The sequence below is a fragment of the Pseudorasbora parva genome, chromosome 21 (genome assembly GCF_024679245.1).
Source record: "Pseudorasbora parva isolate DD20220531a chromosome 21, ASM2467924v1, whole genome shotgun sequence".
Taxonomy (NCBI): domain Eukaryota; kingdom Metazoa; phylum Chordata; class Actinopteri; order Cypriniformes; family Gobionidae; genus Pseudorasbora; species Pseudorasbora parva.
The window spans coordinates 302501-328783 of NC_090192.1; the positions used below are offsets into that span (position 1 = coordinate 302501).

Sequence of the window (26283 nt, forward strand, 5' to 3'; positions counted from 1 at the left end):
AATGGCTTCTGACGACTTTTGCGGTTGCTGTAGAAATCTGATAATATCTGATAATAGTGTCCATCGCCACTCTGGCAACATTTGTGCAAAATTTGGAAACCCTAATCTCACCTCAGAGCGACTGAAACATCTCAGATTGACGGTCGATCAGAAACCATCGAGCTCTGATCGCTCTCGCCGCCGCTGTAAGGCGTCTGTATTGCGATTCGAACGCCATTTGCAATATTTAGAAAATAAAATAATATTGATGAGTCTTTGGAAAACTGTCTCACAAACTTTATTCAAATTCTGTCATTTCAGATGTGTTAGAACATTTACAGGACTTAAGGATAGCTACGCTAGTTATTTATTCACAGTTTTTACATGACTAGCAGATGTAGTGTGAGGATCTGCCAATGGGGTGAGAGAAATAATCTTATTTCTGTTCGGGACGGAAACAAGAAACAAGATTTAAATCAGAAATAAGATTATTTCTCTCACCCCATTGGCAGATTATTTTGCAAATGATCGTTTTAAGCAAAAACTCTCTTCATTTAGATTTTACTTTTAAGAAAACAAGGAAATATCTCATGTGGTTTTACTGATCTAGTAAATGCATCTTGATTTAAGAATTGTGAGATATTTCGACTGGAAACGAGACAACATGACTGAGTTAGAGGAGTTTTTTTGCAGTGAACGAGTGATGATCATCTTAGTAATGAACAGAATCTGCTTCACCGTCGCTGTGCTGTCTTCATCGTGTAAAGCAGCGTTTCTGATTGGTGCCGCGATGTCAGCGGATTAGAAATGGTCTTGAATGGACTCTTTGCCAGATGACTGCAGAGCAAATCTAAATGTGCCAAACGTTGTGTGGCTAGCTCTTAGCATTCTCGGTGAGTTGAACAGAGCGGTCGTACGCTTCTCTTCCTCATGAGATGGAGAGAGTTGAGTTTAATGCTTGCATCACGTCTCAGCCTCCGCTGATGAGCTTCCTGTGACTGCAGTTATTAATATTGTTATTAATATTGTGTCTGACTCCTTTTAAATCCTCTGGAACGGATCCGGCCTCCCTCTGAGAGTGGCAACCGCGCACCCAATGTGTGTGATCACAGGTACAGACATCAAAATGTTGTGAAACATTTTTTTCCCTGTTTTTCACAGCGCTTTGAAGCTGCGGGCCAGAGTTATTATGAATAATGACTAAACAAGCTCTAATAATGAGAGGAATCAGTAAAGCACAATTAAGGAAAACAAGATTCATTTCCAGTGAGTTAGAAGAACGTTAAGGGGATAGTTCACCGAGTATAATGAGTCTGTGATGTTTATCTGCTGACCATCCAACACGTAGGTGTGTGTGTTTCTTCTGGAGAACACTAATGAAGATGTTTAACTCAACCGCTGCTGTGTGTCGGTCATATAATGATGTGAATGGGGAACAATTCTAGGAGAGCAAAACAAACACACGCTTAGACAACACACACACACACACCCTGCTGCTCGTGACGACACACTGATGTCTGAAGACACGAACCGATCGGTTTCTGAGAGAAACACAACAGTATTTATGATATTTTACCTCATATCAGACGAATCTCATCTAGTGTTCCCATCCGCTATTACGATATATTTGAGAGATTTTTAACTCAGCCATTGCTGTGTGTCAGTCGTATAATGATGTGAATGGGTAACAACTCTATGAGAGTAAAAAAAAAAACATACTTAGAAAAGATGAAGAAAAACCTGCTGCTCGTGACGACACATTGATGTCTTATGTGAGAAACACAACAGTATTTGTGTTATTTTTACCTCATATCAGGCGAATCTCATCTAGTGTTCTCATCCGCTATTACGATATTATAGATGCCTCATTAGTGCCTGCGCGGATCGGTCAAATGAAGCATATGGTTGAGTTGTTTTAACCCAGCGGTTGGGTTAAATGATGCTTAAGACAACCCAATTGCTGGGTTAAAACAACTCAACCATATGGTTAAAACAACCCAATTGTTGGGTTAGTGCATTTTCAACCCAACTTGGGTGGTTTTTAACCCAGCATTTTTTAGAGTGTATCTATGATCGCGCCAGCTTGACCTCACCAGACGGCAGTAACAGCGGATGAGAACACTAGATGAGATTCGTCTGATATGAGGTAAAATAACACAAATACTGTTGTGTTTCTCACAGAAACCGATCGGTTCCTGTCTTAAGACATCAGTGTGTCGTCACCAGCAGCAGGGTGTGTGTGTGTGTGTGTGTTGTCTAAGCGTGTGTTTGTTTTGCTCTCATATAATTGTTCCCCATTCCCATCATTATATGACCGACACACAGCAGCGGTTGAGTTAAAAATCTTCATTTGTGTTCTCCTGAAGAAACACACACACCTACATGTTGATGCCCTGGGGGTCAGCAGAGAAACATCAGGCTCATTTATCCTCGGAGAACTATCCCCTTAACCCATGCAATGTAAATGCTATCATTGGCACATTAAGCGTAATGCATGATCTGGTTTCAGTGTGAATGCCGAACACGTATCTCGAGCTCATCTCCTGGAGACGGAACAGTACAAGTGCAATTATCATTTAATATAATTACATTAACCTTCTGATGAACGGCTCAGAGCGCGAGATCCTGCGATCGCTCCGTCAGAATCTGCAGCCCTCGAGTTTCACCGAGCCAGATTTGTGTGTGAGATCCAGGAGTGTAGGCAAGCATGAAAACATTTAATTAAAGCCAGTGAAGTCCGCCACGCATGGGCGAGCAGGAGCCCGAGGGAGAGGGCCAGACCCAAACTTCCAGGAGAAGTTTCTTCCAAGTCTGGACTGTTTATGGTGATGAGCACACGCATCGAACCCTTCCTTAAACATGAAGAATCCTCCCAGGGCAAGACTTCCGTCCACCGTCACCCGATGCGTTAATAGAGCGAGTCGGATTTATTCTAATGAAGTTTCACCGTGCATCACAATCGGTTCCTAAAGGGCGATATATAAACGGGGTCTATAGACTTTTACTCTCCCTTTCTAAATGTCAAGTCATCTTTATTTCTATCGCTCTTCTCCAGCGGCGATTGTGTCAGAGCAGCTTCAGTGTTAAACAGGACAATACTGCAGCAGAATTAGATTGGGCTGTACAGTCGTTCTGGAGTAAACAGTGATGTTATCAGCTTATTTTAAGTTATCAGAGAGAGACAATGCTGGCAGATCAGTATTATAGTTTATAGAATTAAATAAGACCTCATTAATGTTATTTGTATATTTAGTTGAATAACTTCCCCAACTAGTGTTTCTAGTCAAAATATCTACAGTTTTGGTAAAAATAACTCAAAATGAAGAGAGTTTTTGCTTAAAATAAGATAAATAATCTGCCAATGGGGTGAGAAAAATAATCTTAATTCAAACAGAAAACAAGATTATTTTTCTCACCCCATTGGCAGATTATTAATCTTATTTTAAGCAAAAACTCTCTTCATTTTGAGTTATTTTCCCCCAAAACAAGACAATTACTTTTGCTTGTCTAGTAAATACTTCTTGTTTTAAGAATTTTTCGATGTTTTGACTAGAAACAAGACAAAGATACTGAGTAAGAAGAGCAGTTTTTGCAGTGTAACATAATTAATGAGGCTAAGACGGTTCAATAACTGTGCACAGATCATCAATTACAGAACGAGTTCAGCTCTGTATAATAGTGATGTCATCATCAGTTCTCATCTCACATTAGATCAATCATGTTGTCTAGCTACCAATAATGGAAATCCCACTGTTCAATGTACACCGAACATGCATAACATTATGACCACTGACAGGGTTATACAGTATTAGGCAGCAAGTGAACATTTCGTCCTCAGAGTTGATGTGTGTGAAGCAGGAGAAATGGGCAAGCGTAAGGATTTGAGTGAGTTTGGCCAGATTGTGACGGCTAGACGACTGGGTCAGAGCATCTCCAGAACTGCAGCTCTTGTGGGCTGTTCCCGGTCTGCAGTGGTCAGTATCTATCAAAAGTGCTCCAAGGAAGGACCAGTGGAGAACCGGCCACAGGGTCATGGGCGCCAAGGCTCATTGATGACCGTGGGGGAGCGAAGGCTGGCCCGTGGGGTCCGATCAAACAGACCAGCTACTGGAGCTCAAACTGCTCCAGAAGTTAATGCTGGTTCTGATAGAAAGCTGGCACAATACACAGAGCAGCTCAGTTTGAGGCGTATGGACCAGTCAGGGTGACCTCTGACCCCTGACCCCGCCGAAAGCACCAACAAAAAACCTTGCTGGGAAACCTTGGGTCCTCCATTCATGTGGATGTTCCTTTGACACGCTCCCCCTACCTAAGCATTGCTGAGACCATGTTCAGCCTTTGATGGAAACGGTATTCTGGCGGCTGTGGCTCTTCCAGCAGGATAATGCTCCTGACACAAAGCACAAATGCTTCAGGAATGGTTTGAGGAGCACAACGACCAGTTTGAGGCGTCGACTCTGCCTCCAGATTCCCCAGATCTCAATCCAATCGAGCATCTGTGGGATGAGCTGAACAAACACGTCCGATCCACCTCGCCACTTACAGGACTTAAAGGATCTGCTGCTCATATCTTGGTGCCAAAGCACACCTCAACGGGTCAGCAAAAGGAGGACCAACACAATATTAGGAAAGTGGTCAAACTGTTATGCCTGATCGGTGTATCTTTATTTAATGCTGGCAATACTATAATGCACATTTAGCCAACATGCCCAGATGTACAACTTAATGAATCCTTTTTGTGAATGAAGTAAAAGATGTAAGTGTGTGTCTGAATGCTGTGGTGTGTGACGTATGTATGTGTGTGTGACTGAAGCAGCAGGTGTTTCTCACACAAAAGGCCTTTTCAGCAAAAGCCTCTCATCTTTCAGCCCTTCTTCCACAGTCGTGAGCTTGTCCAGATGTATTTATTTACAGCGCGCACTATCACAATCTTATTATCTCTCGTGCTCCGCTCTCTGACTTAGATTGCGCCTTTCAAAACAAATTACCTCCAGTGTCTTGAAGATTAATTTCATAGATTCTCCCTGTTGCTCTCGGCCTTTGAGCTCATTATGATTTATTTGAGGATTTTGCAATTTTGCGTCCCAATCTCAGTATGTGAAAGTAATGATATTTGTTCACGTATCCTGGTGCTCATTATGCTGGCGGTAAGCGTGCCTCCAGAAGCTCTGGTTGGTGGTGTTTCTCGGCTGAGTCTAAAGCCCTGTTCGGACAGTAATTGTTTCTCATGTGGACGTCTGTAAAATACATTTGCATGCACCTCCGTGATAAACTCGTGCATTCGGATGGAGATTTATTCCCGGCGAGATTTGTGATCCTGAGCACCTTGGAACTTGCTCACATGCTCAGTTTAATGATTGTCTGCTGTAAAAATGTCATATGCTTGGAATAATAATAATAAAATCATATTTAATTTAATAATAGGAAATTATTAATTATATAAAAAAAGGAAGATGTAGTTTTTAAAAATGTGGAAATGAGTTAATACAATACTACTTATTTATTCTATATAACGTTAATTACTGCTGCCTCATTTCAAATGTTTACATTTTGTTGTTTTTTCTTTCTCTTTTGAGTGGTGATGAAAGATTATTCTTGTAAATACTTTCCAGCATTTCAGTAATAAAAGTGTAGGCTTTAGATCTTTAAAATGCATCCGAATACAGCGAAGTGTAAAGATACGGTGCTCCGCAGGGGTCAAAAAGGATATAAACAGTTAATTTTGAAGCAATATTTTCTTTAAAACTCAGAAATGTGGATTCGGACGGCGATTAAATTACCACTCGACCTTGGTTTTTGTCTAAAAACAGTAGGTAATTTGGCCGGGGATTTTTACGTGGGTGGTGGGAGAAATCACTGAGATTCTGCATTCGGATGGCAATAAAATCACACACTAGCCGCTGTAAATGATGAAAATACCTTACGACCCCACGAGAAACTAATACCGTCCTAATAGGGCTTAAGGGTGTGAACCTACACCAGTCTCATGGTTCTTCCATTCAGTCAGTTCAATATCACGATGCACTGCATCCTCAGTTTTGTATACAAACACGCTTCCCGAACGTACAGAGCTGAAGTCTGGGCACAGAACAGGACCATTTAGAGCAAATACACTAAAAGCCACTTTAGGAGGTGGTCTGGGCCGCATCCCAAGTCTAAATGCATCTGGTTGTTGAAACCACACATATACATTTTACTCCTCTCAACAATGCTAAAAATAAATATGTGAGAGCGTGTTATGGGCTATATGACATGTTGTATGACATGTTATCGGGACAACAGATGAAATTTAGCTGTGTAGCTTATGTTGGGGGGATATTTTATTGTCCACTGTCCCTGTCAAATAAAGAATACATAAAAAAATATAGCATATATCATAATGTTCTTTTATTGGTTTATAAAACACTGTTATCTGGCACTTCTATACATTTCAGACTGTCTGTCAAGATATGTTCCAAATCGTAGTTTGAAGTCCACTAGCCCTAATCTTCTGTCACAACATACCAGAGGTGGAAACACAAGAGACTTAACTTGGACCTCAAAGACTTGAGATTTGACTTGACTTGACTTGACTTGACTTGACTTGACTTGACTTGACTTGACTTGGACCTCAAATACTTGAGACTTGAGACTTGACTTGACTTGACTTGACTTGACTTGAATTGGACCTCAAATACTTGAGACTTGAGACTTGAGACTTGACTTGACTTGACTTGACTTGACTTGGACCTCAAATACTTGAGACTTGAGACTTGACTTGACTTGACTTGACTTGACTTGGACCTCAAATACTTGAGACTTGAGATTTGACTTGACTTGACTTGACTTGACTTGACTTGACTTGACTTGACTTGACTTGGACCTCAAATACTTGAGACTTGAGACTTGACTTGACTTGACTTGACTTGACTTGACTTGACTTGACTTGACTTGACTTGGACCTCAAATACTTGAGACTTGAGACTTGACTTGACTTGAATTGACTTGACTTGACTTGACTTGACTTGACTTGACTTGACTTGACTTGGACCTCAAGTACTTGAGACTTGAGACTTGACTTGACTTGACTTGACTTGACTTGACTTGACTTGGACCTCAAATACTTGAGACTTGAGACTTGACTTGACTTGACTGGACTTGACTTGACTTGACTTGAATTGGACCTCAAAGACATGAGACTTGAGACTTGACTTGACTTTGACCTCAAAGACTTGAGACTTGACTTGACTTGGACCTCAAAGACTTGACTTGACTTGACTTGACTTGACTTGGACCTCAAATACTTGAGACTTGACTTGACTTTGACCTCAAAGACTTGAGACTTGACTTGACTTGACTTGACTTGACTTTGACCTCAAAGACTTGAGACTTGACTTGGACCTCAAAGACTTGACTGGAATTGACTTGACTTGACTTGGACCTCAAATACTTGAGACTTGAGACTTGACTTGACTTGACTTGACTTGACTTTGACCTCAAATACTTGAGACTTGACTTGACTTGACTTGACTTGACTTGGACCTCAAATACTTGAGACTTGACTTGACTTTGACCTCAAAGACTTGAGAGTTGACTTGACTTTGACCTCAAAGACTTGAGACTTGACTTGACTTGGACCTCAAAGACTTGACTTGACTTGACTTGACTTGACTTGACTTGACTTGACTTGACTTGACTTGACTTGACTTGACTTGACTTGGACCTCAAATACTTGAGACTTGAGACTTGACTTGACTTGACTTGACTTGAATTGGACCTCAAAGACATGAGACTTGAGACTTGACTTGACTTTGACCTCAAAGACTTGAGACTTGACTTGACTTGGACCTCAAAGACTTGACTTGACTTGACTTGACTTGACTTGACTTGGACCTCAAATACTTGAGACTTGACTTGACTTTGACCTCAAAGACTTGAGACTTGACTTGACTTTGACCTCAAAGACTTGAGACTTGACTTGACTTGGACCTCAAAGACTTGACTGGAATTGACTTAACTTGACTTGGACCTCAAATACTTGAGACTTGAGACTTGACTTGACTTGACTTGACTTGACTTGACTGGACTTGACTTGACTTGACTTGACTTGACTTGAATTGGACCTCAAAGACATGAGACTTGAGACTTGACTTGACTTGGACCTCAAAGACTTGACTTGACTTGAATTGGACCTCAAAGACATGAGACTTGAGTCTTGACTTAACTTGGACCTCAAAGACTTGAGACTTGAGACTCGACTTGACTTGGACCTCAAAGACTTAAGACTTGAGACTTGACTTGACTTGACTTGACTTGACTTGACTTGACTTGACTTGACTTGACTTGACTTGACTTGACTTGGACCTCAAAGACTTGAGACTTGACTTGACTTTGACCTCAAAGACTTGAGACTTGACTTGACTTGGACCTCAAAGACTTAAGACTTGACTTGACTTGGCTTGACTTGACTTGGAAATCAAAGACTTGAGACTTGACTTGACTTTGACCTCAAAGACTTGAGACTTGACTTGACTTTGACCTCAAAGACTTGAGACTTGACTTGACTTGGACCTCAAAGACTTGACTTGACTTGACTTGACTTGACTTGACTTGACTTGACTTGACTTGACTTGACTTGACTTGGAAATCAAATACTTGAGACTTGACTTGATTTGGACCACAAGGATTTGTGAACATGTCAGCAATATACAGTAGTTCATAAACGATATGGCGGTTCTTCTTTTAGCCATTAGGCTCCAAATGTTTTGGCATTCTCTACCTAATGAAGTGAATGAAGCTCCAAGCATTCATATTTTTAAAAAGTGGGTTAAGACATATCTTTTCATCATCAGATTAATAATACGATGTGAAGGTTTATTTATTGAGTTTTATATACACTGAGTTTGCCAAACGGCTGCAGGTTTTTGTGTTGAAAATCTTATTGACTGACCAGCGGCTCGAAGGACTCGTTCTGGTAAACGCCTTCACGGTTTCCACGCTGGAGCAAAGTTAGGAAATGCATCGCCAGATTTTATTGCTTTCATGAGATATGTTGAAATGCAGTCTTGACTAACCATCTGATGCTGCAGAACTAGTGACGAAGAACCCAATCAATGTTAGAAATTCAAAATAACTCTCCATTATTTCTGCATATGACGCCTCGGTCTGACTCATTCTTCATGAACAATACATTACAGCCTTTAGAGAGTCAGAGCGTGTTGTATATTTAACTATTATATGAGTAATAATTAATAAAAGAATCCAAATGTACTGCAATTTATTATTTTAATTTCCGCTCAGAGTAGTTATTGTTTTCATTATCTCAGTTGTTGTGTTGACTTCCTGTTTATGCTTTATCTGACTTTACAGCAGCTTTGAAGAGAGAGAGAGAGAGAGAGAGAGAGAGAGAGAGAGAGAGAGAGAGAGACAGAGAGAGAGAGAGAGAGAGAGAAGGCTGTAGACATGCCTTTTGTTTACAGAATTGTCAGTGTGTTTCCTCATCAGTTTTTTCTAATGATTGTGTGTGATGGGTAGGTTTAGGCGCTGTGTGTGTGTGTGTGTGTGTGTGTGTGTGTGTGTGTGTGTGTGTGTGTGTGTGTGTGATGGGTAGGTTTAGGGGCAGTGTGTGTGTGATGGGTAGGTTTAGGGGCTGTGTGTGTGTGATGGGTAGGTTTAGGGGCTGTGTGTGTGTGTGTGATGGGTAGGTTTAGGGGCTGTGTGTGTGTGTGTGATGGGTAGGTTTAGGGGCTGTGTCTGTGTATGTGTGTGTGATGGGTAGGTTTAGGGGCTGTGTGTGTGTGTGATGGGTAGGTTTAGGGGCTGTGTGTGTGTGTGTGTGTGTGTGTGTGTGTGTGTGTGTCCTCATGAGAAGTGCGTCAGGTATACATCAGAGGGATTGTTGTGATCATCCCAAAGCCTCTGATTCCTGGAATCTAAAACACACACTTTTCCACATTTGATTGCGATCTCACATTGCGCTGAGCTTCTGGCTCTTCCCATGCATAAGCTTCATCATAGTCGAGTCAGCTTTATCCCCACATACGACAGAGATGGTGTCAAAGCCGCTTCACTGGGATAATAAACTGGGAAATAATGACTGAGTTCTTTATCTCTATCACCCAGTGCATCATATTCTACATTTATTAGACCGTTGTACAGTATACAAATAATCAGTGGTGATGCCGCAGTACTTTCTGTTTCTTACCAGCTGTTATTAGGGCTCGAGCACCGATGGTGTCTTGCTTTAGGAAAAAATAACTCAAAATGAAGAGAGTTTTTGCTTAAAATAAGATAAATAATCTGCCAATGGGGTGAGAAAAATAATCTTAATTCAAACAGAAAACAAGATTATTTTTCTCACCCCATTGGCAGATTATTTATCTTATTTTAAGCAAAAACTCTCTTCATTTTGAGTTATTTTTCCCCAAAACAAGACAATTACTTTTACTTGTCTAGTAAATGTTTCTTAAAGTAAGAATGTTTAGATATTTGGACTAGAAACAAGACAAAAATACTGAGTAAGAAGAGCTTTTTTTGCAGTGTAGCTGCAAAGTAACTAGTCTTAGATTATTATGTATATTTTATTTTCTGTTTATTACCGTGATTAAATTTGAGACAAAATTCCTTGATTCTGAGAGGATTCCAGGCCCTGTTTGTGGAAAGAGCTTCTATCGCCACACATGTTCACCCAAAATACGGATTAATGAAGCCAGTTTGTTCCTTTCAGATGAGCTTCAGATCGTCACACTCTATTGACATGCACATATTCATTAAAAAAGGAAAACATTTCTGCAAACAAAATCTACATGGATTCATATCTCAGATCTGCTCTGTACTCAAACGAGCCCAATTAAACGGCTGGGGTTTATTCTGGATCAGGCCGGATAGAAGCGGCTGTGATTGACGATTAAACCCCTGAGACCTGAGCAGAAGAACATATAATATCATATATAATATAAGCTTCTCCTCCGTTAGACAGGTGCAGAGAGCCGGATACGCCGATCGATTGATTAGTTAATATGCTAATGGAGTGTGTCTCCGCGCTCCTGTAATTAATGTGAGTTATTACGCCACCCGAGTGCTTTCACTGCGAGTGCTGATGTCAGATGCTTAGGACGGCGGTGCAGAGACAAAGACACTCGTAAATAACAAGCTGCGTTTCTTTAAACTGGGCTTGGTTACTGATGCACGTGTGTGTGTGTGTGTGTGTGTGTGTGTGTGTGTGTGTGTGTGTGTGTGTGTGTGTGTGTGTGTGTGTGTGTGTGTGTGTGTGTGTGTGTGTGTGTGTGTGTGTGTGTGTGTGTGGGCATGTTTTTGTGACATATGAGGACACAAATGTGTGTAATGCCATGGGTATGACACAGGTATTACAGGAGAGGGTGAAATATGAGGACATTACCCATGGCCCCACTTTACAAAAGGCTTATAAATCACACAGGAGGAGTTTTAGTGAGAAGGTAAAAATGCAGAATGTTTCCTGTGTGTGTGTGTGTGTGTGCGTTTGTGTGTGTCTTTAGCTCCGCCTCCACAGACTCGGCTGTTTTCTGAAAGAATCGGTTCAGTGTATCGGTCTTTTATAAATATGATAAACTAAAGACTCGTGTGAGATATGAAGGATCAACACGACTCCATAGATACTCAAGATTAACACGTGTGTGTGTGTGTGTGTGTGTGTGTGTGTGTGTGTGTGTGTGTGTGTGTATTATGTACACTTAATGGACAAAAGTCCCAAAAATGATGCGTAAGCTAGTAAAGCAGCAGAATTAGTCTTTATTAATGGCAGTGCTTGCATGGCGTAGCAGTTCTGTCAGTGACAGATTGTGCTTTCACACCTAACAGAGCATCTAACTCATCTACATAACACACAATGAAGAGTTGCTCTCGCGGTATTCCCAGAATAAAGTGACGGCCGACGCAGAAGGTCAGTCAAAGTCAGCTGTTCTTCCAGGAACTGAGGATGATGGGTGAAAAAAGCTGATATGTAATCAATAATGATGGATCAAAGTCATGCAACTTCATAGCATCTTTTCATCTCCTCGTCTGTCTTCTGACGCCGATCTCCCAAGGTCTCCCGAGTCAGACATACACTGCAGAAAATGCTCTTCGTACTTCATAATTTTGTCTTTTTTCTTGTTTTGTTGAAAATCAAATCTAAATGAAGAGAGTTTTTGCTTAAAACAGGCCAAATGATCTGCCAATGGGGTGAGAGAAATAATCTGATTTCTGACTGAAGTCTTGTTTCCGTCCCAAACAGAAATAAGAATATTTAGATATTTGGACTGGAAACGAGACAACAATACTAAATAAGGAGCTTTTCTTTTTTTTTTTTTTTTCTATTTTTGTGTGTATCGCATCCAGATGACAGAACGCAGTCAGAAACTGAATTTCTGCAGACAATCCGAACAATAAAAGCGTCTCACTCATAAACGTTTCGTGTCTAAAAGTGAAGGATGTTTCTTACGAATGCTTGCTTTTGTTTCCTCCAGAGTTATTCACTGTTATTCATGTTCACAGCGCTTTCTCTGGCCGATGATTGACTAGAGCCATTGTTGGCAGAAGAAGCGAATAATGTGTGTGTGTGTGTGTGTGTGTGTGTGTGTGTGTGTGTGTGTGTGTGTGTGTGTGTGTGTGTGTGATGGGTAGGTTTAGGGGCAGTGTAGGGGGAAAGAATGTACAGTTTGTATGTTATGAAAACCATTACACAGAGTCCCCACAAAGATAGTGAACCAGGTGTGTGTGTGTGTGTGTGTGTGTGTGTGTGTGTGTGTGTTTGTGTGTGTGTGATGATCTCTCGCTCTCACTCACTGTTCCTCTGCATGGTTGTGTCTTCCAGGGGAGAAGCAATGGCCGGTTCGCTCTCAGAGTCACCATGGTAGGAACGCTGTTCAGATGTGTGTGTGTGTGTGTGTGTATGTGTTTCTCCCCTCGGCCTCTGTGTGTCTGTGTTCGTGGTGGAAGTGTGTGTCTGTGTAAGTCATGATTAGATGGCATTCTTCTCCTGCACCCCTATAGTGTCTTTTTTTCCTCTGGACTCTTCCTCCTTCCTGCCTTCTCCACACATGCTAGCGCAGGGATAAAGACAGTTTTGAATGATGTTACTTCTTATTAATTAAAGAAGACATCAGAAAAATCTGTGCTTATCTCTGCGGGCGACGTGCTGATGATGATGATGATGATGATGATGAAGGGAAGCCCTCCTCCTGTCTCCGAGCCGGGTATGTGCAATCCGACATCAGTGTCTGTACATGTGTTATTCTTGCTGTCCTGAATAAAGCACATTTGAAAAGCTTTGCTGTTTAGCATGGAGCGAGTGTGTGTGGGTCAGTGTCCATGAAATGACTGTGATTTTGCTAAATGATCCAGTGCTTTTCCATCTCATCCCCGGAGACTCACTCTATCAGAATGTGTTCGGCTCTTTAAAAGCAAGAGCACAATGTTCAGAGCTGGACAAATACACAACTTCATTACTGGAGTAAAGTACTGCTGGTCCAATATTACTCCGTTACAAGTGAAAGTTGTAAAAACAGATTTTTACTGGAGTAAAAGTACAGAAGTATTTGTTTTCAAAAGTACTTAAGTATCAAAAGTAAATGTCCTTCTTTATGTGGCCGCATTATTGTATTATAGTTGTATAAATGCACATTATGCCATCATGGTTTAAGCCAGTCAGTGACGCTCCATCTGACACACTAGCAGACGACTAACTTAAACTCATTTAAATACTTGTAGAAAAGTTACAAAGCTGCTGTCACTTTAAGGCCGAATGCACGGATCCAATACACTGATACACATCTGATATTCTCACACTGTTCACCTGATACACAGTGCTTTTCTTACTCAGTATTTTTGTCTCGTTTCTAGTCAAAATTTCAAAAAAATTCTTACATTAAGAAACATTTACCAGACAAGTAAAAAAAAAGAGAGTCTTGTTTCAGGAAAAAATTACACACACACACGCACGCACGCACGCACGCACGCATGCACGCACACACACACACACACACACACACACAAAGGGTTTTTGCTTAAAATAAGATAAATAATCTGCCAATGGGGTGAGAAAAATAATCTTAATTCAAACAGAAAACAAGATTATTTTTCTCACCCCATTGGCAGATTATTTATCTTATTTTAGCAAAAACTCTCTTCATTTTGAGTTATTTTTCCCCAAAACAAGACAAATACTTTTGCTTGTCTAGTAAATACTTCTTGTTTTAAGAATGTTTCGATGTTTGGACTAGAAACAAGACAAAAATACTGAGTAAGAAGAGCATTTTTTGCAGTGTGATGAAAATGACACACACCAAATCCCGATCTCGAACATGCAGGAGTTCTGTGACATTTCACTTTTAAATGTTAACCGTTTCTGTCAGTGGTTAAATGCCAAACCCCAGTGGCTCTCGCTCCGGCTTTGTCAAAATCTGGAAGTCCTCGGCGTCTCCCTCCCTTCGGTCCCTCATTAGTCCGCTCTTCTCTCTCCGCCGGTCCTTTTAGGACCTCATGGGAAGCCAGATGTGTGTGACCTGAGGTTTGGCAGCGTCTCGAGGCGCACAGATGTTCACACACACCTTCCCACATGACCTTGTTTACTCGCTGCTTCCTGGAATACATTTCAGATTTGGTCTAAAATCAGGAGTCAGGTTCACTGCAATACATGCTCTTCTTCCTCACCCCATTGGCAGATCATTTGGCCCGTTTTAAGCAAAAACTCTCTTCATTTAGATTTGATTCTCAACAAAACAAACAAACAAAAAATCTCTTGTCGTTTCACTGATCTAGTAAATGCATCTTAATTCAAGAATATTTAGATATTTAGACTGGAAACAAGAAAAAAATACTTAATAAGAAGAGCATGTTTTTGCAGTATTTTATGTTATGTATGGATTATTTTTTAATTGATTATGTAATTGGCATTATACGTTTATCTGACTGATAATAAATAGTTACATTTGATCTATTCTGACTTTCTCTGGAATTATTAACTAACCTATCTCTAGTAGATTATGAACGGGCATAACTTCAACAAAGGGTTAAACGGATTCATTAAATGTGTGATTAACTATTAAATATAAATGACCAAATAACCAATTGTCGTTCAAATGTTTTTGATCGGTATGATATTGTAAACCTCTGCTCATTAATCTGCTCATAACTCAGTAAAGCAGTGTAATATTCCTCCTGTGTGAATATACAGTAACGTGTGATTTATTCCTGTGATCAGAGCTGAGTTTATCATCATTCCTCCAGTCTTCACTAGCTTCCATCTATACACTATTCAAAAATGCTGTGTTGTTTTAACCCAATGTTGGGTCAAATAAGGACTAACGCAGCAATTGGGTTGTTTGAATTCTGTGGTTGGTTTAAATATTTGCTTAAAACAAACCAATAGCTGGGTTAGTCCATATTTGACCCAACATTGGGTTGTTTTTTACCCAGAATTTTTAGCGTGTAGTTGTGAATGTTATGCACAAAAGTGCAATATCGCATAAAACATTAGCGAATACATTATGCATAATCGTCACTTTGATAAACTAAGACACATAAGAGAAGCCACCATATGTAATAATCTTCATAAATAATAAATGTTTGCATCTCATTAGACGTGTGGTGTTGTTTTCAGAGGCAGATTAGTAAGACTGGATATATCCAGACCATCTCTGACCACAGAGTCAACCAAATCTCTACAAGAGATATTTCAGTGGGTTTGCTCAGTGGTGCGGTTACATCGTGAAACTCGTATGATTACACTTTAGAATAATGGTCATTAGTTAACATTAGGGTTAGGGTTAGGGTATTAACTAACATGAACTAACCATGAGCAGTACTTCTTCATCTTTGTTAACTTTATTTAAAGCAAAAACTCTCTTCATTTTGAGTTATTTTTCCCAAAACAAGACAATTACTTTTGTTTGTCTAGTAATGTTTAGATGTTTGGACTAGAAACAAGACAAAAATACTGAGTAAGAAGAGCAGTTTTTCTGCAGTGTAAATGTTTCCATTTCTTTAAGTTATTTTCCAAAAATAAAAAATAAAAAAATAAAAATACTGAGGCAAATATTTTGTACAGTAGTGTAATGTTGCAAAAGCTTCTAATTCAGATCAATTCTGTTATTTTGAAGATTGATATTCATCAAATAATCAAAATGACCGATTTTTCATTTCATGCCAGAAATCATTAGGATGTTAAGATCAAGTTCCATGAAGATATGAAATAAATGTCTTACCGTAAGTATATGTATTATTAGTAGTAATATGCATTGCCAAGGACTTCATTTGGACAACTTTAAAGGAGATTTTCTCAATATTTTAGATTTCCCGGCACCCTCAGATGTTCAAATAGTCACATCTCGGCCAAATATTGTCTCATCATAACAAACCACACATCAATGGAAAGGGTTCATTTCATGAGGATTCGTTTTTAGAGCTTACGACTGGTTTTGTGGTCATAAGTGTGTGTTGATGATCAGATCCTCATGTGAGAATGATTAGTGAAGGATCATGTGACGCTGAAGACTGGAGTAATGATGATAAACTCAGGAATAAATCACACTTTACTGTATATTCACACAGAGAGCAGATGATCTACACTGGAGGAATATTACACTGGAGTTATGATCAGATTAATGAGCAGAAGAGACTCTTCTTCTTCTTCTTTTGACCATCTCTAATGTCTAATGAATTACAGTTCCTGTGTAAATGCGATCACAAAAGCCTCTTCTTCTGAGGATGTGGATATATTTCATTCTCTGGAGGAAAAGTGAGAGAAATGTCATACGGCTGAATCATTGCTTGGCCATCTGGTCATTACTATGCAAACTGGACGGGTGTTGTTGTTGTCAGGTTATATTAGATGTGAAGCGGGCGATTCGTCAGCTGTAGGCACGGCCGGCGCTTCCAAAAGGCCAAATCAACAACATTTGCGGGTCTGATTCATACAAAGTAAATTTCATCACCAAGCGGGTGGATATTAAAAATGATGCACGGCTTGTGACTTCTAAAAGCGTCCACACCGTCAGCGCGCCGGACGGCTCAAGACAACCGTAACTCTGGGATCATCAGCTTTCTCTAAGCTATTCAAGGGGTTAGTGGTTATTTACTGTGGTCACAAAGCAGACAAAACTCTGTGTGTGTGTGTGTGTGTGTGTGTGTGTGTGTGTGTGTGTGTGTGTGTGTGTGTGTGTGTGTGTGTGTGTGTGTGTGTGTGTGTGTGTGTGTGTGTGTGTGTGTGTGTGTAAGCATGTTTAATAGACTTAACATGGAAAATGTACTTTGAAACCAAAAACAAAAACTTTAAAAATGAAAGTGAGCCAATTACTTACCCTCTACTGCCACCTGCTGGTTAAAATAGTAATTTTGTTGTTAAAATAATATTTAGACTTTATTAAGTCACTATTGTAACACTTAAGATCACATTTTGTCAATTTATCACTACATTTCATCTGAGCTCTGTTTTAATTATTTTACTGTTTAAAGGCCTTAAATGTGCACTTTGTAGTATTTTTGCAGTAAAATATCCAAAAACCACCAGGCCGGTGTTATAAATTTAGCTCAGTTGAGTACTTACAATATCCCAAATGTTTTAAAACTATTTGTAAATTGTGAGAGAATTGCTATTTTAACTGAGGACCGGGACGTGTCAGCATAGCGTCTGAGGGAGTCGCGTGTCGATGGCGTCATGTCTGCGCTACCCTCGGCTTCGGGTTTTACTTGGCAGGAGCGCTTTACTCCTAGCACACTGTAAACCCTAATGTTGTCTTTACTTAAACAACTCAAGTAATCTTGACTAAATATTATTAGTTTAGTCCAAAAACTCCAAAATATAAGTTAGTATAACTTATTAACAAGGAAGAGCGGATCAGTGCATGCTCCCGGCGAATGTGTCTCGTCCCGTCATAATAAAAGTCCCGGTGTTCGCGAGCCGTGTGTGTGTTTACCAATCACTCCAGCGGCCGTGCTCAGCACCACAACACTCGCTCCATCTCTGCTTCACTACAGTAACGTTAATAACCAATCGCTCCAGCAGCCGTGCTCAGCTCCTCAACACTCGGTCCTGCTCTGCTTCACTACAGTAACGTTAATAACCAATCGCTCCAGCGGCCGTGCTCAGCTCCTCAACACTCGGCCCTGCTCTGCTTCACTACAGTAACGTTAATAACCAATCGCTCCAGCGGCCGTGCTCAGCTCCTCAACACTCGGTCCTGCTCTGCTTCTCTACAGTAACGTTAATAACCAATCACTCCAGCGGCCGTGCTCAGCTCCTCAACACTCGTCCTGCTCTGCTTCACTACAGTAACGGTAATAACCAATCGCTCCAGCAGCCGTGCTCAGCTCCTCAACACTCGGTCCTGCTCTGCTTCACTACAGTAACGTTAATAACCAATCGCTCCAGCAGCCGTGCTCAGCTCCTCAACACTCGTCCTGCTCTGCTTCTCTACAGTAACGTTAATAACCAATCACTCCAGCGGCCGTGCTCAGCTCCTCAACACTCGTCCTGCTCTGCTTCACTACAGTAACGGTAATAACCAATCGCTCCAGCAGCCGTGCTCAGCTCCTCAACACTCGGTCCTGCTCTGCTTCACTACAGTAACGTTAATAACCAATCACTCCAGCGGCCGTGCTCAGCTCCTCAACACTCGGTCCTGCTCTGCTTCACTACAGTAACGTTAATAACCAATCGCTCCAGCAGCTGTGCTCAGCTCCACAACACTTGGTCCTGCTCTGCTTCACTACAGTAACGGTAATAACCAATCGCTCCAGCAGCCGTGCTCAGCTCCACAACACTCGCTCCTGCTCTGCTTCTCTACAGTAACGTTAATAACCAATCACTCCAGCGGCCGTGCTCAGCTCCTCAACACTCGGTCCTGCTCTGCTTCACTACAGTAACGTTAATAACCAATCGCTCCAGCGGCCGTGCTCAGCTCCTCAACACTCGGTCCTGCTCTGCTTTAGACTACAGTAACGTTAATAACCAATCGCTCCAGCGGCCGTGCTCAGCTCCTCAACACTCGGTCCTGCTCTGCTTCTCTACAGTAACGTTAATAACCAATCACTCCAGCGGCCGTGCTCAGCTCCTCAACACTCGGTCCTGCTCTGCTTCACTACAGTAACGTTAATAACCAATCGCTCCAGCGGCCGTGCTCAGCTCCTCAACACTCGGTCCTGCTCTGCTTTAGACTACAGTAACGTTAATAACCAATCGCTCCAGCGGCCGTGCTCAGCTCCTCAACACTCGGTCCTGCTCTGCTTCACTACAGTAACGTTAATAACCAATCGCTCCAGCGGCCGTGCTCAGCTCCTCAACACTCGGTCCTGCTCTGCTTTAGACTACAGTAACGTTAATAACCAATCGCTCCAGCGGTCGTGCTCAGCTCCTCAACACTCGCTCCTGCTCTGCTTCTCTACAGTAACGTTAATAACCAATCACTCCAGCGGCCGTGCTCAGCTCCTCAACACTCGCTCCTGCTCTGCTTCTCTACAGTAACGTTAATAACCAATCGCTCCAGCGGTCGTGCTCAGCTCCACAACACTCGCTCCTGCTCTGCTTCTCTACAGTAACGTTAATAACCAATCGCTCCAGCGGCCGTGCTCAGCTCCTCAACACTCGCTCCTGCTCTGCTTCTCTACAGTAACGTTAATAACCAATCGCTCCAGCGGTCGTGCTCAGCTCCTCAACACTCGTCCTGCTCTGCTTCACTACAGTAACGTTAATAACCAATCGCTCCAGCGGCCGTGCTCAGCTCCTCAACACTCGCTCCTGCTCTGCTTCTCTACAGTAACGTTAATAACCAATCGCTCCAGCGGTCGTGCTCAGCTCCTCAACACTCGTCCTGCTCTGCTTCACTACAGTAACGTTAATAACCAATCACTCCAGCGGTCGTGCTCAGCTCCTCAACACTCGTCCTGCTCTGCTTCACTACAGTAACGTTAATAACCAATCGCTCCAGCGGTCGTGCTCAGCTCCTCAACACTCGTCCTGCTCTGCTTCACTACAGTAACGTTAATAACCAATCACTCCAGCGGTCGTGCTCAGCTCCTCAACACTCGCTCCTGCTCTGCTTCTCTACAGTAACGTTAATAACCAATCGCTCCAGCGGTCGTGCTCAGCTCCTCAACACTCGCTCCTGCTCTGCTTCTCTACAGTAACGTTAATAACCAATCGCTCCAGCGGTCGTGCTCAGCTCCTCAACACTCGTCCTGCTCTGCTTCACTACAGTAACGTTAATAACCGCGTCCATGAACGTGATTTCTGCTCGAGTCCTATTTTCCACCGGCTGTGAGGTGAAGACCACATCTCCCAAGATGCTGCGCTCACACTTTGCATCATCAAACTACGCATTTGTTTTGAATAGGCGCCCTCCAGTGGACGGAAAGCTGCATAGTGCACCTTTAAATGCAAATGATTTTAACTGCTTAAAGGCCTAAATGGTTGAACCCCGATAAATGCAGCTTGCAGCTTTAATTCAGATTGAGTTTGATGTGTGTGTAAAGAGCTGCGATGTGCGGAAACTCTTCGTTAGCGCAGACACACTTCAACTAAACGCCTTCTCAAAAGCAGCTAATTGGTCTCCAGATTAAAGCCGGATCATTGAACTGGACGAGGCTTTTATTAATTAGAGTTCTGGCTCTCATCAGCGCCGCTGTGGATGTTCTGGACCTGAGCCGATATGGGCCTCGTCTCCTTCTAACTTTAATCAAAAGCTGTAGATAAATCATCCGACGGACCCTTCTACTGTTAATGTGCTAATGCTGGAGTAAAGAGGAACATACAGAATAACTAACGCCTGCTGAGCGCTCCTCACCTTTACACTGCAAACACGCTCTTCTTACTCAGTCATTCTGTCTCGTTTCCAGTCCAAATGTCTAAATATTCTTAAATCAAGATGCATTTACTAGATCAGTAAAATGACATAAGATATTTTTCCTTGTTTTGCTGAGAATAAAATCTAAATGAAGAGAGTTTTTGCTTAAAACAGGCCAAATGATCTGCCAATGGGGTGAGGAAATAATCTGATTTCTGATTGAAATCTTGTTTCTTGTTTCCGTCCTGAACAGAATTAAGATTATTTTTCTCACCCCATTGGCAGATCATTTATCTTATTTTAAGCAAAAACTCTCTTCATTTTGAGTTTTTTTTCCCCAAAACAAGACGATAATTTGTACTTGTTTAACTAACCCTTTCTTAATGTAAGAACATTTCTATATTTGGACTAGAAACGAGACTAAAATACTGAGTAAGGAGAGCTTCTCTTTTTTGCAGTGATCGCATCTTCCTTTAGATCTCGCAGGAGAAACTGATGCGACTCTGAGCACATTTGTAGATTTTATGACCAAAAGTTAGATTTCAGGTGAGAAAGTAAAGATTTTCATCACTGTTATTTTTTGCCTAGCTATCATTCAATGGTAAGTAAAATTATTCAACTTGACTTGACCTGACGCTATTTCTCGAGTTTAATTTGATTTTTATTTATGCTAACTTCAAACCCACCTCCACATGTAGGCGTGTTATGGCTGTTAGGGGCGGGGTGAGGTCCAGTCACCAATCACATTCTGAGGAAAAGTCCTGCGCGTGTTTTGTTGCCTACCGAAGGATTTATTCAGGAAAAATGTTTCCATCATAGTTAATTTAGTTTTCTGCCTTAATCGAACTCACAGGTTTGTTGTGCACATTATTACACTGTGCATTTTTTAATGTTGGTTTAACTTAAAAAAGTAAGTAACCTGGTTGCCTTAATGTTGAGTTTATTGAAATAAAAACATTTAGTTGATTCAATAAAGGAAATTGGTTTAATAAATAGAAACTCAAAATAGTATTGTATCTGAACCATAAAAAATGTGTTAAATCACACTGATCTGAGCGGCTCATTAGAGGACACACACACACACACACACACACACACACACACACACACACACACACACACACACACACACACACACACACACACACACACACACACACACACACACACAAACACATCCAATGGCCGATGCATCACTATAACACTCGCCCACAGCTGCAGAGAAGCAGAATGTTAACTGAAGTGTGTGTGTGTGTGTGTGTGTGTGTGTGTGTGTGCCGACGATTAACGAAAGTGGTAATTTTGCCAAGTGTCCTTTTAAAAATGTACAGTTCCCTGTCAATGGATTTTGCCTGTGATTTTGTGCAAACACTGTGTAAATGAGTTTAATTGAATAAATATTAAATAATAATAATAAACATTTTAATTTTTTCATGAACTTAAGATGATAATTACTGTGTGGCCACTAGTGTTGATTGTACATGCATTGTTTGTTGCTGATCTTGTTTTGTAATGTGTGTAATGTTTCTGGCCAAACGCATGTGGACCGACGCTCTAATGATCACACACACACACACACACACACACACACACACACACACACACACACACACACACACACACACACACACACACACACACACACACTGCTGTCGTTCAGCAGAAGAAGCGCTTGTAGAGTGAAGCGCTTATAGCAGTGAACGAGGATCCGCTCATTCATTAATGCTGTGATGAAATATGAATCGAGCTCATGTTCCTGTCCGCATTCTCTTGGCCTTGTCGAGTCTGCAGTGGTTATTAATGTGATTTTCGCTAAAGGCCATTTTTCCCACACGCTCTGGATTATAGTCGAGCATGCTTGCCTTTATTCTGAAACCCAATCAGACCTGTCATTGTTTTTTCTGCAGGAGCTCATCAACATAATTACAACCACCTCGGTCTCGGTAGCCCAACACGAACGCCTAAAAGTGGTAAGGACGTGTTCCTCATCTAAGCCCATCTCACAGGAACACACGGAGCGTCTGTGTTTGCATGCCTACAAGATCAACTGGACAGCTCAATAGCATTGACCATCATCATCATCATCATCATTTCAATACGGCTGCGCTAATATTCATGAATGAATGATAACTAATGCCCAGATAATGATGAGTTAATGTCTGACTGATGAAGAACTAACACATTTATTAATGATTACTGCATCAGCAACATCAGCCCTCGACAAGTAAAGTCAGAAGTGTTAGTTGTTCATCAGTCAGACATTAACTCATCATTATCTGTGCATTAGTTAAGCATTCATTAATGAATATTAGCGCACCCGTATTGTGACGTGTTACCGAAAACCCCTTGATTTGAGTTAGCGATCACACCGATGGCCGAAGCGTCTCGTTAGCACTGATGAAATCCCAGTGAAGCGTGTTAGTCTGACTGGGGTTGGTGGATCTCTCACACCCCACAGCTTTAAAGGCTCCCGACGGATCTGTGCTGATATAATAAAGCAGAGCAGCCTATTCACCGCATGTGATGATCCGGTCCTGCTGCGGTTCAGAAGGGCTTGTGTGGCTCTTTAAGACACATTTTATCTAGTAACATATGCTACATTTACAGTTTTACATTTACATTTACACTGCATTTAGCAGACGCTTTTATCCAAACTGAGGAGTTCAGGAAGCAATCTGTCATGAAGAGGCAAAGAAACGCAAAAAGTGCCTTAAATACAAAGATTTGGATATTACTCAGAGTAAAATCACTGAAAAACTAAACAAAATTCACTTTAAAGAAAGACTTTTATTCAAAACAATACTCAATGTCTCCAGACATATGCGCATCTTATGTAGGCCTATAGCCTATCATACTCATGCTGCTCACTCTTCATAATCTACATATGAAAAAAAAAAAAAAAAAAAAAAATATATATATATATATATATATATTATAGGCCAATATTTAAACATAGCCTAATTAAATAGGCTACGTTTTCTTTAACCCATGGCGGATGAAGGCATCGGCGCAATCTGATGGATATTTTCCTTTATGACATCGGGTTTAACTCACAGTACTCCAACATTTTAAGCCTTACAGATAAGAAGACTTCATTATAAACTATAATAACAGAGGCCGTTGATTCAGGGAATGGATAATTTTGCATGCACTCACTCCAGACAAACACAGCCTTCATTTCTAAAATGTATTTCTTCATATTTCTAACAAATGAAATTCAAAGCCAAAATAAAGAAGTGCTGCAAATTCAAACATTTCACTCTTTTCATTTGTGTTAATGCTTGGATAACAGGCCCGTATATCTCCTTCCATTAGAAATAATGGCTATTGCGGTGCAGGGATGTACATAAACTTACCAACATACGCTGCATACTTTTTGGAATGCATTATCATGAGAGGAAACAAATGTTTTAGTCGCATAACAGCGGTAAATGGAAACAGTCATTTCACAATATTTTTTTTATTGACATTTAGTAGCCTAAATATCTCAAGGGTTTTCTGCAAATCTGTAAACACTGCTACTGAGAGAGCGGTCCAAACTCACTCAAGCGGATTCAGGTTGGTTTGCAAACCCGTTTGACCCATTACTAATTTAAGTGTCAAAATGTGCACAGTTCAGTTACAGTTTAACTTCTTGAACTCAATGCTGTTAAACTGAATTTACTATTTTTTCCTTAAATATCCACATAAACAACAAATTGTTCATCAATATAGACCCTCTTTAAAACACCCATGGGCCTCGCTAACCCCCTTAATGTGTGCCTGCCTGCAAACATCAGTGACACATCAGATCTGTGTGTGAATCGTGTTTGGTTGGTAGATGAAGCCGGATTGAGAGGGACACACACAGACACACACACACACACACACACACACACCCGGCCATCATATCAATCCTCATACTGTAAGTGTGAAAGCCCTCTCGCAGTCCGGCATTGTTCTCTACAGCTGGTGCAAATAGTCACTCCGAAAAAAAGCCCAAAGCCATTTCACGACCCTCCATCATTAGAGCTCTGAACCCGAAGCATCCCGTCCCCAACTCTATTTCATTTGCTCTCTCCACATAGTGCTGTTATTGAACTGCGTTCTTTTTCCCTTGAATTGACCAGCTCACAGATCTCTAAGGCACGGTAAGTTATCTTTGCAACCTCATTGATTCTCTCTCTTTCCTCTTCCTCCTCCTCCTCCTCCTCCTCCTCCTCCTCCTCCCTCTTCCTCCAATGAAGATGAATGTTTTCCACTTCCCACTCCACCAACAGCTGAACCCCAATGCATGAACTGAGCAAGTGCAAATGCAGTTGTGTGAACGTTGCTCGTCCTCTGTATCTCCCACCGTCCATCCGTCCGTCCCTGGAGTGTTGTTGGGTCTCATTCTGCTGCGCTGGTCGCGGCTCTATTTATAAACCGGGCCTGATCCTCGGCCTGGCGTGACGGGCACGAGGGGTCGACACACACATCACATGGCATCATCATTCACCATACCCAACGGGACGGCTGATTGGTCCGCGACGCTGTGACTCTTGTCTTTTTAGAGCCACTATATCCCGGTCCTTGACTTCCCATCATCCCACAGCAATGTCTTCCAACATGTCGAGTGTGTTGAGTTTGTGATTTTGACTGTGCCCAGTTAAAGATGCGATGGTCTGTTTTGTCTTGCCCGCAGAAAGCACCCGGATGAACAGCATCCTCACGTCTCAGACCGAGCCATACGATCTGTCCTTCTCTCGCTCCTTCCAGAGTCTCTCTCATCTCCCCCCTTCCTACGAATCGGCCGTGAAAGCTGACCTCAACAAATACTCCTCACTCAAGAGACTAAGTACGTGCCAGTCTAATGTCTCCGCTCTGCTAATGATCTTCCTCTAGTCGGTTCAGGCCTCTCAAACACTTCATCCTCAGTCAAGCTTTACCATAAGCTTCCGTTTGTTAACATCAGTTACGTACAGAAATAAACTCACAATTGTGAACTAGTTACAATTCACTATTTGCAATGTAATGTATTGAACACTTTTTATTTTATTCTGTTTTGTTAACTTTTCAACAAGTTTGGACAATATTTATTTCCCACATTATTTGGAGTTACTACAGTAATAACAGTCTATTACGCATAGTTCCATGAAACTAGCCTTAAATGTATAGTAAGTGCATGTAGATACTAAAGGTCCTTTCACACTGCACGTGATTTGTGACATGCAGATAATTCACTCAATGGTTTTATTTTTAAAAGCTGTGTAATGAGTGCTTCCACACCGAACTTTTCTCTTGTCTGTTTTTTCTTTTCTTTTGAGGTAACAGAAAAGGTTAAAACCAGTCACAAAGAAGAAAACAACCAAATCAAAAAAAGACTTTATCTGTCATTTTTCAAGCACCTTTTTACAACCTTTATTTACGTTTAAAAGTCATGCGCCATCTAGCTGGTGGAAAAATAATGACAGTGTCGTGTTACGTGACGTATGACTGTCATTACCAATCAAAATGTATATTCATTTTAATGCAATGTGTGGACTTTTTAACACCATTTGTCATTATT

General features: G+C 41.2%; 1 protein-coding gene across 13 annotated transcripts in view; it reads left to right on the forward strand.

Moving 5' to 3' along the window:
• The window catches only part of shisa6 (shisa family member 6), a 163530-nt gene that overhangs the window by 106439 nt on the left and 30808 nt on the right, over nucleotides 1–26283 (forward strand). For 6 of the 13 annotated variants that reach the window (XM_067430729.1, XM_067430728.1, XM_067430734.1 and 3 more), the window contains 4 exons: nucleotides 12791–12829; nucleotides 22664–22726; nucleotides 24866–24886; nucleotides 25420–25572. In XM_067430729.1, coding sequence (XP_067286830.1) covers nucleotides 12791–12829; nucleotides 22664–22726; nucleotides 24866–24886; nucleotides 25420–25572 — 276 coding nt within the window. The remainder of the gene's footprint in view (nucleotides 1–12790; nucleotides 12830–22663; nucleotides 22727–24865; nucleotides 24887–25419; nucleotides 25573–26283) is intronic. The other 7 variants (XM_067430732.1, XM_067430739.1, XM_067430738.1 and 4 more) reach the window with 5 other exon arrangements.